Source organism: Phallusia mammillata, chromosome 6 (genome assembly GCF_965637545.1).
Source record: "Phallusia mammillata chromosome 6, kaPhaMamm4.hap1.1, whole genome shotgun sequence".
Classification (NCBI taxonomy): domain Eukaryota; kingdom Metazoa; phylum Chordata; class Ascidiacea; order Phlebobranchia; family Ascidiidae; genus Phallusia; species Phallusia mammillata.
In genome coordinates, this window is record NC_137257.1 from 2,193,046 (window position 1) to 2,211,071 (window position 18,026).

General features: G+C 39.0%; 1 protein-coding gene across 1 annotated transcript in view; it reads left to right on the forward strand.

Moving 5' to 3' along the window:
* The window catches only part of LOC145233195 (uncharacterized), a 56,301-nt gene that overhangs the window by 19,684 nt on the left and 18,591 nt on the right, over nucleotides 1-18,026 (forward strand). The window contains exons 4-5 of the mRNA XM_080097873.1: nucleotides 13,293-13,400; nucleotides 16,434-16,539. Of these exons, the coding sequence (XP_079953999.1) occupies nucleotides 13,391-13,400; nucleotides 16,434-16,539 (116 nt within the window). The 5' untranslated portion in view covers nucleotides 13,293-13,390. The remainder of the gene's footprint in view (nucleotides 1-13,292; nucleotides 13,401-16,433; nucleotides 16,540-18,026) is intronic.

An 18,026-nucleotide genomic window follows, 5' to 3' on the forward strand; every position in this document is an offset into this window, starting at 1 on the left:
CTGGTGGTCCATGGCATGAAACGAGTTGAAAACTACAGCTAGAGTTAAAAAAAAACCAAAACGTAGAATTCCTGACCTTGAAATCGTTTTTAAACAATTATTTTAGCTTGTATTTTCTCCTACTTTGAATTAAACACATTAGGTAATGTATACCGATGACGACATGCGTGAAACTTGTTGCGAGAAATCGCTTTAATCCGTTTTCAGACCTTTTATCATCTGCCATAATAATATCTTTGTGATCATGATTATACATCCTGGCATTATAAACGATAATAGAAGGTGGTCGTATCCTTAAGCTGGTTTAAATACCAACATTTTCTTCACCACAAAATACAAATGCGCTCATTTGATTTGTCAGAATTAGTTCAATTCCGAGGAAACCGATTTAGGATTACAAAGTCGTTTGCCTATTTGTCATATCTATTAACTCTTCAATGATATTTTACTAAGATAAAGATGCCGCCTTGGTCTATGACTATACTTTGGAAAATTAGACGTTTGTTTCTTGTGCTAAATTGAAAACAGATTTTCTATGTCACGAGTTTTTTCCTAACGTTTTGTGGTAACATTTTAGTTAATGCCTTCTTACATACGAACAACTATGATGATTACATGGGCATTAACACACAAGTACAAGGCATTAATATGAGATCTTTGGTACATATGGTGGCGTAAGGCTGTAAAACCAAACAATCTGTCAACAAGGACCAAATTTCGAAACAGTCAAAACTGATATTGTTGCAACAAGACTGTTTGGCGATGTCTGTGTCGTTTTGACCTGTTACTTAAATCGTTGTTTTGCTAACTCTAATACTTTAATCCCCGGCATTACTTAAGAGATCGACGGGCTGCTGGCGTTCAAATAGAACCCCCGGGAAGGTTGCAGTTGTCGATTGATATCTTTCGTTTCGCCCTGTTGGTAGTATGTGGGTGTACAGGTCCTCTCCTGGAGAGCCCCCAGTCTGCTTATGTGCGTCAAAGCAGAGCTGTAAGTCGGGCCGGGTTCGAACTTAGGTTTTTTTTCCATTCGGACCTGACTTTACACTCTGTGTCAGTATTAAAAAAAAAAAATTAAACTAGCTAAGTAGCCAGTTGCTGGACCTGACCTAATGTCAAACAGCCTTAAAACACCTTGTTCGAGACCAAATGTCTAATGTGTTTGTTGTCTTGGTCTTTTTCAAGCTTCAGATGTCGATTAGTTAAAGCCTTACCACATTACAAATCATTTGTACTTCAAGTTTTGTCCAAATTAGGTGAAAATCCGGATTAACCGAATCCGGTTTACCCGTGGTTTACTGTGCAATAATCTTCAAAATAGGTGCTAGTGCATATGAACAAATCCGGAAGATGTATGTAAGGACTTTTCTTGTCGCTGTCGGTTGTGTGATTTTTCATTCAATTGTAAAGCGACATCTCAAATTGGTATAATGCCGCAAGCACGACCTGGGCAATATTCCCACTCTATTTTGTGAAAATCTATAATGTATAAATAAGACTAGATACCAATTGTAAAAGCACTTTGATCAAAACTTTACATACAGTAAACACGATTTATTGTTGTTTCTGGAGTATTTGTTTGCAATTTTTTGTTCATTCTACTTTTAATGACAGGGAACTTTGAGCAAAAATGTACCTCGCTTTTGTTGAGGTAAAGGAACCGTTACCTTTTGCATATGATGTTTTTCTGGGCTATCAATATGTGCATTTAATCGATACGCCAACGCAATGTGTGCCTCAATGACTTAAATTTAACCTTGAAACTGAAAAAAACTTAAACAGAACAACCAGGTCGCAAACTTTGTGAACCGTTGTGAATACGACTAAAGTTTAAAATCGGATGAGACCAGGATCGGATTTCTCATACATTAAAAACTATAAGCAGTATAGACCTTAGTAACTTCAGGTACCGATTCGTTAACGATTTGCCACAACACGTAGACATTACTGCGTCCTTGCCTCAGACAAACAATACGAAGAAGACGTCACGAAAAATCGATGTTTCGGACTTTAGGTTTCGATTTTCGTTGTCGCTGTGAAGCAGTGACGTCAAATTAACGCTTAAAGCTTTCCGAAAATTTTCCGTTGTTTTTTGGCACTAAGTTATGACGTAATGTGCAACAACATTTATTTCCAAGAATCGAAGTAGGTTTACCCTTGACACTGATGACGAAATGTCACTTAATACGTTCAGCATCAGGACATCACGAAATCTTGAACCTAATGACCCTTTACCACGAAAGCCAGTATTTTTGCGACTTTGTTGACAAACACATGTGATGTGTTCGGCTGTTGTTGTATACATGGCACAATTTGTTGACTTAGAATTGTGTTGGTGTCAGTTTTCTTCTTGATATAACCCTGTTTGGTGATTTTGGTGCTGTAAAAACGTTGGCTGGTGTTACTTTGCCCTGATGAAGACGCCCCCAATGAGACGTCGAAACATTGGGTGACCTGTTTATAATTGCCGGTCGAGCAAGAAGAGTATTGCCTCAGTAATAAAATGTCTACGTCTTATTCACTGGCAATTTTGTTTTTGTAATGTCAGTTTATTGTCAACTATATAGAGCCCTTCTGGCAATTGTAATTTTGTACCGACGTTACGACGCCCTATACAGATCGCCTTCATTACGGTAAATTTATTTATTGTAATAGGTGCGTTTCCTATGCATTGAAAATACCACTACAAGCATACGTTGTTGTATGGTCCAGTAGCTTAACAAGCCAGCCACAAACGGAACAAACTTTCAGAATTCGCTTCACCACGAAAACCGCCAAGGGTTTCTTATCAGGCCCACAATCAGCCGAACAGCGCAGCCGTAACTTCCACAGCAGCGTCAAAACGCTAAAAAACACCCACAAACTTACTGGCCCGGCTTGCACGACTTCTTTTCTCCGCAGACGCAGAGCGCTTATCGGAAATTCCGCTGTCAACTAATAGATTTCCCGCGTCCCATTAATCCTTGTTAGTGTATTTCTGGCGCGCTGCAGCATGAGACGAAACACTTCATTTATCAAACGCGAAAACGAATGTTATTTCGATGCGTGATCAGTTATTGTGACCGCACAAACGGATTACTGTAATCGCTATCTCAAGGTCGCCAGCCATCATGGCGGTCTGATAAAAGTCGGCTTGAAAATATCGTTTTTCGCGTCTCGTAGATTTATCTTTTTCGTTGCCAACGTGATAAGGTTTCAACGCAGCGTATATCTTTGACGCTGTTTTGCATATTTAGATAAATATTTATTTTATGATTTTTATTTTGACATAATGCGTGATAACGGTGCAAAAGTTGCACATGGGCCAGTGCTTCTCAACCGGCAGGGAATTACTCATAAGGGAGGAATTTTAAAACTTAAGGGGTGGAATTTACTTTTATTTGTGCATGTGGTTTGTAAATAGACACTTTAGCTCTGGGAATATAACTTGTGAAGTTGATAAAAGACTCAATTTTAAACCCAATTCATCTACTATGTAGAATGAAAATGTTTTGATTTGTTCAGTGAGGGATTCGCCGAAAAAGGTTGAGAACCACTGGTTTAAACATTTGCGCAAAACAACGTGAATACATACTTGGTTTTATCAATGCATTTGTTAAAGCACACTGCACTGCACCCAACATTTGTAAAATTGCACAATTCGGTTGAAAAATGTGTAAAGCGTGTAACGGAAACTTGCGTTTACTGGAAATAAAAACGTAAAAATCAAATTTTTAGATTAAGCACCAACATATTTCAGGGGGCAAAGTCCTCTTAACTACACTGTCCAACAGTTTACATGCTGTCCCATTAGCCTTCAAAACCGCTGTACATATAATGAGTACTGTAGGTCAATTTACAGACAGAGCGCAATTATTCCTCAATTTCCTATTTACACGTGGCAACACCCTATTCGTGGAACATCGTAAGAAAAGAATCCAACAATTTTGTACAAGGACACAAATAATAAACGTAAGAAACCGGAACAATTTGGCCGCGCATTCAGCTATAGTTTCATGACACGCGTAATTCACTCCTCCGTTGGACCCGAACCCCTTCCCCACCATGTGTGACGTCACAAGTAGCATTTGTGAGGCAACAATCAAGTGCCAAAACACGCGACGCGTCGCTTGTAGCTCGTCCCGGCGGAAGTAATCGTCCGACCGAAATAAATTGTCGCGGCTTTGCGTGTACGCGCTTTTTTGGGCATCCCGTTTCCTGTGCGTAATGCACGGAATTGCTGTGGCGTCCATTTCCAATCCAACTTGCCCCCAACATTTATTTGTCTCAGTGTTTCGAAAATATTTGCACGAACAAGTTTATATGTCATTCATTGCTCTGAAGTTCGTTGAAAAACAACTAGTAATTTGTTAAATATGCAACCTGGTGGACGAAATGCTTGTTCAGTATTTTCTAGCACAAGTTGAAGTCGATTATGATAGCGTAAAAATTTTGAGGCAAGAATTGAGAATATTTGCTTTTGTTAATTTGTCGTGCCAAGTACTATACCCAAAGTGCAAATCTTAAAGATCTTTAAAAGAGTCGAATAAACCAAGTAGTGGCTAGCGAAATCTGCATGTTGACCTGATCGGTAATTTCAGTTTGCTGCAAGAATGCGTAGCCAGCCGAATCGGGGTTTTGCATTCCAAGCAAATTGAAACTTGATTGCAAACTTTTGAGAATCAAATAAAGCCAGACTGCGCTTGTTGTATGACATGTCATCATACGAAATACTAATGAGACGGAAATAACATTGCTAGAAAAATTGGTATTCAAATGTGGTTTTTGGTTTAGTATTAGGGTTACTATGGATGTGCAAAAGTTCACCAGTGTGGTTAAAATTCCATTCTTGTTTCCACATAGTTATAATGAGTTTGCGTTGTTTTTTTACCAGTTTGTAAAGTGTTAGCACTTTATTTGACATCAACATCAAGCTCATTTGATAATTAGTTCATCGAATGGTCACCACAATTCATTATGAGCGGTATCCTTTTTTTTATTATGTCTGTGGTGCTTTGTTTTTCGCGGAAATCCCACAGATATTGGCTGCTGTGAAGTTCAAATACCTCCTATGATGGCATTGTGTGACCTCTGTGTCTGTTGGAAGCACTTAAAAGCCACTTTAGCAAAGATCTTTGGGTATTTAAAAGCGAAAATTATCAAGCTCGTTAACATTCTCGGAAGTAAGCTGGTTAAATCGGCGATAAACCTGTAGAGCCCAGTCCATAAGTCCTTTGTATACCGGCATAACACGGTAATGCTCATTAATATCAAGAAAACGCAAACACCTTTGACTTTTTGTGACCCGTGTGTGGACTATACGTTTGAAAACAACCGATTCATTTGGGTTTTTTTGTTACTAGGCTGATTGAAGTCGTTCTGTGTGGTTTGTCACAAGCGTCAGACTGGACCAGGGGAAAAAATAGTGCTTTTCGAACAATATGGTCATGATCATATTTAAACGGGTCCAACAGTTGTATTAAAAGTTCAAAATAAGCTTTTTGCTAACGTTTCGCTCACAAGCGAATGGTCATCATCAAAGCAACCAAGTCGCAATTGAAACAATTTGACATTCACCACCCGCTGCGTGCAATATTCAGTAATATCTAATATGCGCTTTAGATGTTTTCCTTTCAAACGCATTCGTGTAAATACAGGACAAAACACGTTTTGTACCAATATTCGCATTATATTTCTATGTAAAACCAAACGCCAAGACATAATTAATTTTGGAAAACTATATTTTTAAACTTTTCAAAACATCACAGTACGCCAAGCCGATTGGAGGCGTTATACCGAATCAGCCGGTCACCAAGCATTCACCAACATATGGCAAGGCGTAGGCTAGAAAAATCTAAGAGAATTTGCAGAACTTGATGACAAAATGCGTTTACAAGTCAAAGCTTGAAAATGACAAGCACGCATTTTTCGAAAAGAGGCGATGAAATTGTTGTGATTTATGAACACGAACCTATTTGAAAGGTTTTAGTTTAGAACACCGCCATTAACGTAACGTAGCATTACTTGGTGGTTGATATAATGCCCAGCAAAGCCGGAGATGTTTTGATGTGGTTCATTGACACAAATAAAGTATGTGGTTATTGACAGACATGCGCATGCTTTTTGGCAGGTTTCAAATGCCAAAACGTATACCACCCTTTTATGGCGTCAAAACTGTCTCAACGCAGTTGAAATATGTCTCAAATTTGACTTATTTATTCAAACGTAAATGGAAAAAATAATCAGTTCCTTTAATTTTCTACGCACATGCAATTTATCAAACCGAGTCATATAAGTCCTAAGGGAGACAGAAATAGAGAATTATCTCTCAAACGTACATAATGTACTTTTATCTCGAAGACGAATCGTCAGAGAATAATGGATGCATTGTTGCCAAATGCATCTCGTCAAACTCGCAACAGTTCGAGTTCACAATGCATTGTCGTTAATATGCAACCGAACGCTCTTTTACTTCGGGTCTAATGCTTTATTCGCTATTATCCTCTCAATTCACGAGAGATAGTAAATCTGTATGTTGTTGCAACAAAGTCGTTGTAGATGATGCGAGTTGTAAGATGGATTGGTAGTTGAAGTATTTTGTTTTTATTGTGCCCAGTGTCATTTGACCATTTTTTGCATTCAATCATGCACATAGTTATGTAAAGTACGGAACATATCTTTTGTTATGCCAAACAACTATTATTTGATCGACAGCTAGTCTGTACAAATAGTGTTATATTTCATAAATTGTCGTTTTGCTTAACCGACATTTATAAACAAATCATCCGACGTTTCGACGTCTCATTCGGGGCGTATTCATCAGGGCATTGGCAAACTACTCAACACAATCGTTCTTATTAGTGATGCACCGAAGTTTCGGTTGGCCGAAACATTTCGGCCGAATACGCTGTTTTTCGATGTTTCGGTTTCGGCCCGAACTTTTTTTGAAAATTCGGCCGAAACCGAACTTTTTGATTGCATGGAATTAATGCCTAAACCAGGGGCGGGCAACTTCTCCAGTCGGCGGGCCTGATATGGGAAAATGAAGTACTTGGCGGGCCGGATTCGTGAATCGATACATAAATCGCGTATTTATCCAGTGATTTAAAACGGATTTTTGACCACCTAAACTAAATACAATCAAGAACGTCGCAATTACAATACAGTCCAAACAATCTAACTGATATAACATAAAATTATTCATCACAGCAAATTTAATGCATACACCACAGACTTAGGTACTGCTGAAACACTAACCACACTACACGTGGGGAAACAAAGGAAACCGTGAAAGCAGGCCACACGCAAGGTTGGCAGTTATGTCGTAACAATGGATGTATGGTGCAATGGTAACAACGGCGGGAAAGTTTTTTTATTATTGGGGAGCGTTACTGTTTGTTACAACTATAATTTGACGTAGTAAGCAAGTAGTGGGGGATTCGGCAGACTGTGGCCGCGGGCCACGTTATATCATGTAAGACCAGAAACTGTCTGCGGGCCGCTCACAATCCCGTCGCGGGCCGGATCCGGCCCGCGGGCCGTATGTTGCCCGCCCCTGGCCTAAACTATCATTTTCGCCTGTTCGAAACGTAATAAATTACCTAATTGTTGTGTTTATAAAATACAAAACATTGTCTACAAAATATTCCAAGTTTAGTAAAACTTCCGCATTGTGAAAGGGATTTTGATTTATTATAATTCACTTCACTCGCATCAACGACACAAGGTTCAGTTGAAAACATCCATAGGAATGGGGATTTTAGGTTCGGCCTGATTCGGCCGAAATTATTCGGCCTCGTGGCCGAATATTCGGTTTCGGCCCGAACCTTTTTAGGCGGGTTCGGTGCATCACTAGTTCTTATAACACCATACAGACTAAAAACAGGAGGAAACTGGCAAAAAAAAACAGTGATAAAGATGTATTTCAGATGTGAACGCGACCATATCGGCATGAGAACGATAACGTCTTTAACTAAGTTAGATATAGTGTAATTATTCTGTACATTTGGAAACCCTTCAATACGAGGTCTGATGTACATTCTGGCAATACCAGTGTGGCTACAAACTGGTACAAACCAGTCATAAAAACTGTACTTCAGACGTGTAAAAGCGACCTATAGCAAACCGGCAATAGAACATTCATCGTTTAGCTCCTTCAACTAAATTTATTTTTAATTTATCTTTACATTTGGGAAATCTAAATATGTGGTCTGGTGTACATTCTGGCAATACCAGATTTGCAACATTTCTTGTGCGTCAGTTCACTTCAAAAGCTTCCTGTGTTTACCAGTGGATAATTTGTTGTTTAACATGTTTTCCAAACAAGTTCAACATGACCGTAACATCGCCACATTAACGCCTGAAATCGGCAACATTTCCTGTGAAGTTTTGCGCAGTTTGAAGCCAAGCGTTTTGCAACAATTCGAAACTACTCGACTTTGAACGCGACGAATGTTGTTGTTAAAACATTGTTTAAAGCGCTCTTGCATACCCCATGTCCTGCCACTTATCCTCGTCGGGTCAAAAATTCGCCGAATTCTTTCGCTGTGGTCTCGGTTGCCCCCCGGCATGTTTGAACCCTAATTGAAATTCACAATCGATTTCTGGTTGCGTCGTTACATGACGTTATAATGCATTCTATGACGAAATAGGTTGCCAAGCATTTTTCTTTATTTGTTTTTTTACCCTTTGCAGATTTCAATGGAAAATTTTGCACCGTAAGTCACTCAGAATCGCAAGGGTTAGATGAACTAGATAATTTGTTTTTAGGTAATCCGGTTAAGCTTTTACACAGTGTGCAGTGGTTAGATGTGCTATGCGATTTAACATGCTGGACATACTTATATCTTTATGTCATTTCACGTAAGGGTGTGTCGAATTTTAATATGTCAAATCTTATTCAACAACACGCCGTTCCAACCGACTACGCTTTACGTCAAATCTTATGACTGAAACAACGCAAAGTCCTAAAACGTAGCAGCGCGTAAAGCTACCTTAGGTCCCTACACTGCAATTAACTTACACAAGTCACGGTGTAACCCAACATATCTAAGCTCCCACGCATACCTGCTGATTTCAGGTGCCAAGTTTCAGTCTTTTGGGACAGGAATAGACACAAACGGACGTTGGAGGCGTTAATCCTTTAAACAGCTTGGCATGTTTGCGTGTTTTTTATGACATTACCCTTTGAGAAATTGACGTTCTGATTGCCCTTACGTGGAAACTGATATAAACGTGCGTTGAATCTTTAAAGCCGTAAGTATATAGTAAATAGTTTCGCCGTTACGCAAAACAGCGTCGTAACTTACCACGTTTGTTATTTGCTAAACGCATAACACGTTTCGTGTTCACGCTATGTAAACGATCAAAGCTGTTTCGATTCGACAGCTGCTTTTATTGATGTTTGCCACATTGTTGAACAATTCTTCACCAGTATGTCAAAACAATGAGATTGTTTAAGATTTACACGAAACCAAACAGACACGTGCTTTTCGACAATAAGTCTTTAATACCACAACATTAAAAACGAACTGTGCTGTCGTCCAGTGTAAGCTATTTAATCATTTTGGCCTGTAGTGCATAAAGTCGCTTTTATAACAAATTTTAGGTATTTGAAAAAACATGACGGCAAATACTTGTTACAAATACAAAAGAAGGTGGAATATAAATGTCTAAACCAGTGGTTCTCAACCTTTTTGCCTTTGCGGACCCCTTTTGGTACTGTCAAGCTAATCGCGTGCCCCTTTGAAGGTTTTGGTATTTTTTGTCCTTTTTTATTATCAAGCAACCCAAAAAAGAAAAAAAGACTCTAAGTGGTGTATAAAATTAATGTTTTTTGGAAGATTGAACCTGCACTATTTATGTCTTTCAATAAGATTATGAAAATATCCGTATTGGATTTCAATTCGTGTTATTGGCAACATCTATAAAGTTTTGACCCCCAAAATATGTGATCTCTGTCAACCCATAGCTGCTGTAGCCTAAGTACTTTTGGAGTGAATTACTCACGTTTCGTTTATTTATTTGCGGAGAACAAGGAATTCGTTCCAACGCTCAGGTCAAAATAATGTTATAGGATAGCAAACGAATCAGTTTTACTTGAAAGAGCGAAAAGAACTAAGTGGCATTATGCGCAAACAATTGATGTAATTTTGCTAAAAAGTAAAATTAAAGCTGCAATACTTTGTTATTTATAAACCAAATAATGCTTCAGGCAAATTTATTGTTTTACCGACGTTTCAATGTTTTATTTAGTTCGCCTTAATCGTTCATCGGGGTAATAACAATCAATTGCCAAGTAAAGCCCGAAATTAAACAAACGAAAAAGGGGCGGACAAGGCAGACAGTAACACGACAAGCGCAAAGATAATAATAACGCAAAGACTTATAATGAAATGTCTTTAAGCCTGTAGCACTATCATAATTGTTTTCTACATTTAATTTTTTATTTTAATATAATCATCGCTATAAGGCTTTAAAATTTCTTCCTATTGTCTCACCCCTTTTTTCGAGTGTCATTTCCTCATGATGTAAATACATCATAGGTTTTGAAAATGCATTTCATCCGACATTTATTCGCTCCACCTTTTCTAGCGAACAACCCACAAACGTTTTGCGATGCGGGATATAGGCGTTTTTTCACTTTAATATTAAAACGTCACTCAACCACTTCATTTATCTTCCCCAGCCCACAAGGATTGAGTACCGCAATCCATCGACATCTTATGATGTTATCCATCGACATCTTATGATTTTTTAAGGCAACCACGTATAACTTGACAAATACCTGAAGGTTAATTTTCCGGAAAATAGCACGTGCTTCCCGAGAATAAGTCTGATATACTATCAACGAGTGTGTTTGCCAGTCTTAAGTGAGTTTTAGTGTTTCATAACGCTTGAAACGGGATCCACAACAAACCTCAAGCAGAATAGTTCAAAACAATGCGACAACTATAAGTTTTAAAAACATATTACAAATTCTACACCCACAGCCTGCCTCTGAAGTTTAAAATTTGAGGTTAGCTTTAGTTTTGTCACCTGATTACGCCGTTGACGTAAAAATGAGCAAAAAAAGGAATTACGTACATTTTAAAGCGGTTCGTCTACAAATTTGACATCGATACTTCAAACTGATTTCCGTGGTTCAAGCAATCATGTGGGTTTTTGTTAGATCCTATAAATATTCAGTACATTAGCAAATGTCGTCAACTATGAACTGTACACGTTCATTTTAGTGTGACGATATGGGATTTGGCATTTAGCAAAATCCTCTTGTGTCCAACTACTCTATCGATAATGCTAAAATACCTCACGTACAGCGTTTTAAAGTGGTGTACGTTTATTTTGCACTCGTTTTGTAGATGACGTTTTCTCGGTATCATGAACGCAAAAATGGATATACACATTATTGCTGGGCCATAGGTTAAATTTTGGGCGTGTTATTATATTTCATTTTCAGGTTTGTACACAAAAGTTCAAGCATATGTAGTTTTTACGTCACGAATTTCAAACGTTGTCTGATTGCAATGTATTTGTTATTTCCATTGTGTGCCATTTTCCCATATAAAGGAATACAGCAACCTTTTTAGCAGCCGTGTATTTGACCAATTGTTCCCTAACCTATGCTCTTTGTAACCTAAAGTATTGAAAACATTCAACAAACGTTTCGTCCAGCAAGTTGCATATTTGGTAAAGTTCCTGGAACGTTTACAAAATAACAAATTCTTCTTAAACTTATGTGTTACCTTATTCCAGTTCAGCGAGGACCTTACTAAATACGACTTTGCAATAAGTTATTTCGATTAGGAGATTGTTTAATTAGTTACAACAGGGGATACATCTTAAAGGCAGATTCTATGTGAATAAGGAAATAAAAAAAATGCATGTAAATTCATTGACTGATTCTGTTAACTTACCAACGGCCAGTTATTTATATTCTCATAAACAGTGATTGTCAATGACCATGCTGTCTGTTGGAGGGTCTGATGCTGTTCAGCATATTCACAATCACCTTGAAGGCTAATTGAACATACCTAAAGGAATTCTTCCATAAACTAGGATTTATTGCCTCGTATGTTGCACATTTACCGCAACTTTGCGGATTTCATACAATAAGCGGCTTAGAAAGTTTCGTACGATCGACCTATACAGCAAAAGTGGTTTATAAGTATCAAACACCACACCTTTGGCGTGTGTACTGTAATAAACTTATCGCAGTGCGGTTTTCTTCATAACGATTGGTGCTTAGCACGGCCTGTGGCGTGGGGACCAAGATAGGAACCTCAACAAACGTCTTTTGTTTTTGCAGCACGTGGCAATGGGCTTGACTCGTGTAATTTGATAAACAGCGGTCCAGGTTTATACACCTTCGGTAGATTTTAATAGATTTAAATAATGAAACTTGTATTGTGGTCGTTCCTGTTTCCGGCTTTTCTTGCTGCTCCAACACCACAGACCATTGCGAATAACAACAGTAAGGATATTTTTCACGTTTTTTTGCCACCTTTGTTCTGTAACACAGAGTTTCCAAACTAACTTATATTGATTGCTGGCTTTTGTACTTTGGGAGTTTATGTTTTTACGTTTTTTACAATACTGCTTTTTGTTGTGTTTTATATGGTGAAGATACCCACTACTAATTAATTGCAAATCATTTTAAACTACCCCATATACAACATAACGCTGATATATTGTGGTACTGACATAAAAGTTTTATCGTGGCTTGATGACATTGGCAGCATTTGGACAATTTTTACCATAGCAGGTTAATCACATATATTCCAATGGAAGTGACATGATGAGCGCAATCAAGAGTTTCCTTTATGGCCCTCAGTAAAAGTAGTGGGATTTTATCTAAGACAGTGGTTCTCAACTGGTGGTCCATGATGACTTTTTGGGTGGTCCACACAACGTTAATTATATTTAGTGATAAACTAGAATTAGTTGCATATAACTTATTGAATATTTAGCACGAAACAAGCTTATCCAAGTTATTGGCCGTTTATTGTTAGCTGTCAGTTGTTGGACATTACTTCTTGAACTCCTGTATTAAAGGAATATATTTCAAGCCAATATGGTCTGAAACGAGTTGAAAACCACTGGTCTAGCGTAAAGAGGTCTTCCTTAGGCCCAAAAACATGCGCCCCGTTCTAGGAAAACACTTCAAGTGATGAAACAGCGACAGAATGAAATCTCTTGCCCCGATAAAGTTATGTCACCCTACTTTTTGTAACAACTTATTTCCATTACAAATTTTCTACGCTATCACAATAAAACCCTGCACGATTTATTGCTAAAAAAATCCCTTCACGCAGATAGTGACGTCCCACATCCGGGATACTTGATCGCGACCAATCAGAGCGCAGCATGGCGGACAGCAACGAACAATTCCTCGTCTTCAAACAAGACACTGATGCCGCGAGGTGCAATATTTAGGAGACGCCTGTCAGCTGTGTTTAGCGTAGGAAGGGCAAAGAGACCACACAACCGAACGCGATTTTATCGATAAGACCAGCGGGTTGATACGTAGAAGACAAGGCATCCCTAATCACGTTATGAAAGGCGTACGTGATTTACCACGTTTTCACACAACTTCTCTTGGGGTTAAATTATATGCTTTAGATTGGGTTCAGATTGACGCCATTGTTTACAGTACAGTCGCCCTGTGAAGTGACCTCTATTGCTAAAACCCCTCTTAGGTTCACCGTAGAGTGCCTTTGCGGCATGTAATTGCGAAATAACGTGATGCAATTGATGTAATCCGCTGCTAATAAAATGGCTCCATTAAGTTCGTTTACTTTCATGGACGCTACTCTCTTCGTCTTGGTGGAAATGGCCTCTTTGGTTCGCCAGATAGAGCTGCGAGGGCGTGAAATTGAAAAATTGCGTTTGATGCAGGCAACGACTGAGGGAATTGGGTGCGTAAATACTTGCGTGTTTTGGGTTGGTAAAATGAAATTTCGTTTCGGTAACGGTTTAATTTGATTTTTGCATATTACTGGGCACGCGAACCCACGAAAAATAGGTGCTACCGAATTTAAAAACCAAAAAGGTTCTGCCAAATGCAACCAACGATGCAACGATACCACCCATTTTTTTGGCTAGGTAACAATATGCAAATAATTTCGGGCAGGGTGTTACGGCAGTTTTTGCAACGTTTTTTGAGAAGTGCAAATTCTAAACTTAAATTGTAAAACCTCTTAATTTTTTATGATGTTAATCACTAATAACACTTGGTAATTGGTAAATTTTTAGCCCAATGGTGCAAAGTTGAGTAAAATGCTCGTTTTTGTTAAACAACTTGTAACACTTGTCGTGTTAACTTAAAAAGCGAGTTAATAATTCTAATATATTCCTGTTAAAACACTGAACGTCCAGCCATTTACCTAACTTGCTTCATTGCTTAAACCCGTACACCAATGTTTGTGTTATGTGCCGATAACTGGGCTTGTCTGTTGGGAATCGTTCGCCCTTCAACACGTTTCTGTAACCACGAGCCGCTAACAGTTGATTTATTTGGAAAGCATGACCTTCGAAAGGCCCGATTTCGATGGAATGATAATATCTGCAGATTCACGATTGTTGCGCATCAAATCCCAGTTTGAAAACGACGTAGATCTGTCAATGTACTTTCCGTGGCTGTAAAGTATTAAGTGTAATAATTCATAAATCAGGGATTAAACAGTTAACGTTAGGTGCCTCCAAGTCTCAGTTAACATGCTTTATGCCCAAACTCGTTTGCGAGCAAATGCATTCAACCGCAACGAAGTTGTTCAAATTGACGTAAATTTTGCTTCACAAACGCACACATAATGTATGAACTAAGAGAAAGTTTGGATAAAGTCAAAACGTTACAGAATGTCAAATTGTTTTTGGCAACCCGAAAACGGTAATCAATTGCCCTTTAATAAAAGACCACAAAAAGGATGGTTTGTTTACCAGAACCTGTTAAACCCGAAATGCTTTTTAATTAACGTTCATCGAGATTAAGACAGACGACCGTTCCCTAAAATCTGAACCCTTCCCTTAGGCGAGTTGTGTAATGAACCGCATTTGGCGCAGATACAAAGCCCATTGAAAACAAGCCCCCAAGCTCATTGCCTATTCTTAGTGGTGACTCGTTTTCCGCAAACCTAACAAACATCTAAACACCGCAATATCGCCCCTTTAACATGCGGTTTGAGCGCTGCACAGACCACATAGATTATCTCCCATCAGTGCACAGAGTCCATCCATTCCTGGAAACTCCGTACACCTCAGAAACGTGGTCTTTTGGTTTGGGCGGATGATGGCAGCGTATCTGGGCTCACGTCAGTACATAGAGCTGCGTTTGTGTGTGTGTGTGCATGTAAGGGATGAAGAAGGCGATTGTCTGGTTGCTGTTGTTGTGCTTTGGCAGTTGTGACAAAGATCTGTTTTGTACGGCTTTCCTAACAGCGGTTTCGGTATCGGTATCGGTTGGATCAAACTGTGTTTAGGATCACATCCGCTGGTAATTGCTTATTAGGGCTTGTCATATCTGCCAGGCCTCGTGTTTATACGCGGTTAAGCACACGCACATAGGTTTGATTGTGTATAGATTGCCCTAAATGCGTCGCTTAAAGTCGGTTTAAGTCAGCAACACTCGACAAGATAAACGTTTAAGCTATAAGTGTTCCTATGTAATAACGTCACTTACAGTGTTTCGTTTTATCGCGATATGCCTGAACGAGTGGTTAGTGTAAATCATGGATTCTAATCCTATCCCTTTTGCTTGCGTTTTCCTGAGCAAGAATCTTAAGCAACATTGCTCCAACCCAGTGGTTCCCGATGGGTTGAACTAAATTGAAGTCACCAACTGCCTAAAATCGAAAAATTCAAATAAAAAATGATTCAGAGGTTGCAATAAAACAGGCAGCTCGATGGCGGACTCATTGTGAGCATAACACATTCAAGGGTAGCCCACCCACCAAGGATAACAATGTAACAAAGAAACTAACAAACAATATTTGTTTTTGTAGTGTAGAAAACGATCTGTTTGGTCACTCTAAATTTTGCGTACGCTGTACATGAACACGCCCTGCTAATTCTTGCTGCCATACCGCCGTGCCAGCAGACTATACCAAGGGCTCAACGGCCGGTGGCACCACATGGCGTCTGCATCATCTTACGATAACATTCCTTGTCAGCGTTTAGCGGATTAACTCATTTGTTGCACTCGAGTCCGTCAAACCCCGCTTTACAACTTTCCCGCTTTGATTATGACGAACTGAATCCAAATAGGCTTCAAGAAGACATTAAGCCCCCATCGTCCCAATAACTAGGGGTCCCAGCGACAGGGGTGCGTCTGTAGTTACCCAAGGTCCCCACTATCGCGAGCAGAAATCACCCACTTAGTTAAACATGTGTTGATGCCCAAAACAATCAGTTGAAGGTTTGCACAGGGATTAATGCACAGTTGAACTCTGACTTTGCAGACCACCACTTTTTCAACACAGACCTCGGAATAGGAATTTTGATTGGACTCGCCGTCGGAACTTGTCTCCTCTTCGCCTTTCTGTCTTTCAAATGCTGCAAAAAGAGGTATGTTATAGTGGCTCTTGTCTCATTTTTAAAGCGTACATCGCAGTTTCACCAAAATATCCGTAAAATACTTAATTCCATTTGAATAAGGTACTGTTGGGGCTATTAAGGCGAAATGTATTTATCTCATAATCTTAAGGACAAATGACTCGATGTTCTTCATGAACTTACATCTACTAATTCTATTTGTAAACGATTGACTGACAGAATGATATTCTGTATACGACATAGGAGGGATAGATTCAATGCAAAATTCTGATACACTCAAGATTTTTACCTAACAAAATTGCAATGTAAATCCCCTTTTTACCTCTCTTTGACGAAAAAATGTCATATGAGTTTTGAACTGTGTTTGAAAATAATTACAAACAAATCGTCCCTTTTCAGCAATCAAGTATTTTGTTGACGAACTCATTTCCTTTTAAACTTTTTGCCTCGGAAAATAAGAATAGATTGCATTTGCGGGCTTGGTATGTTTACGCAAAATACTGAAGTTTAATGTCAAACCCAGAAGCAGCTGCACCTTATCGATCGTCATGGCTGACTCCTCAAACCGTCGATTCCTCTATAACCTTGTAGTTTCAATTAATAAGGGCGGGTGCTATACTTGGGTGCAGTGTGGTGTAAACGGTGGTTAGAGTGTTTGTAGTTTATACTTTATGCTGTGGTTTGTGGAGTAAACTAATAACTTATCCAGACTTTTGCTGCCAGGGGTGCGACAGAAACCCAATAAAGTTCCTCTGACAAATGTACTTTTTACACCAACTTTATGGTCAAGCCGTTTTAAATAGGGTAAAGGCCCTAAAATTTTCAAACAATTATGTACTTTTCGAGTTCAATTCTTGATATTTTTGAATTTTTGTTCGAATTTCGTGTACATCTGCACACAAATTTGTATAAAATCTAATCCGCCTATGAGGTTGCTTCCGCTAATTTGACTTGCATCACAGCAAATTTACCTTTGGTCACAGCCAATTTAACTGACGTCATGGGCCTCACAACAAGGCCTCTTTCAAAATAATGCTAATCCCCACTTACGATTATGTCAAAGTGTCTCACGCATGTTTCACTCACTTCATCGCCACTACTCGTTGTGCATTCCAAAATGAACTCTCACTCCTAATTAGCAATGCTTTGAGCGTTCCTAAACCCGCCAGCAATAACAACACATAAGTTAACACAACGGGTTTTCGCCTGTCAACTGGTGACGATTCGAATGCTTTGTTGTTGTTGTTTGCTTTGGCTTGTCGTCTTGTTTGTCAACAGTGACTATAGTGATGTCTACCTGTTGCATTTTTTCTGCTACTGTCAGCGGTCTTGTCTTGATTATGTTGTATTGTGGAGGTGAAATCATGTTTGTTGGTTTAGGACTTTAGGCTGACTTCTGTAAAGTCTTAATTAACTAGTTTCGGCGCATTTGTGTAGGCTCTGCTATTTGTGGCATTTTTGACAGATTTGTCCGCTTATATGTGACTAATTCAAACGAT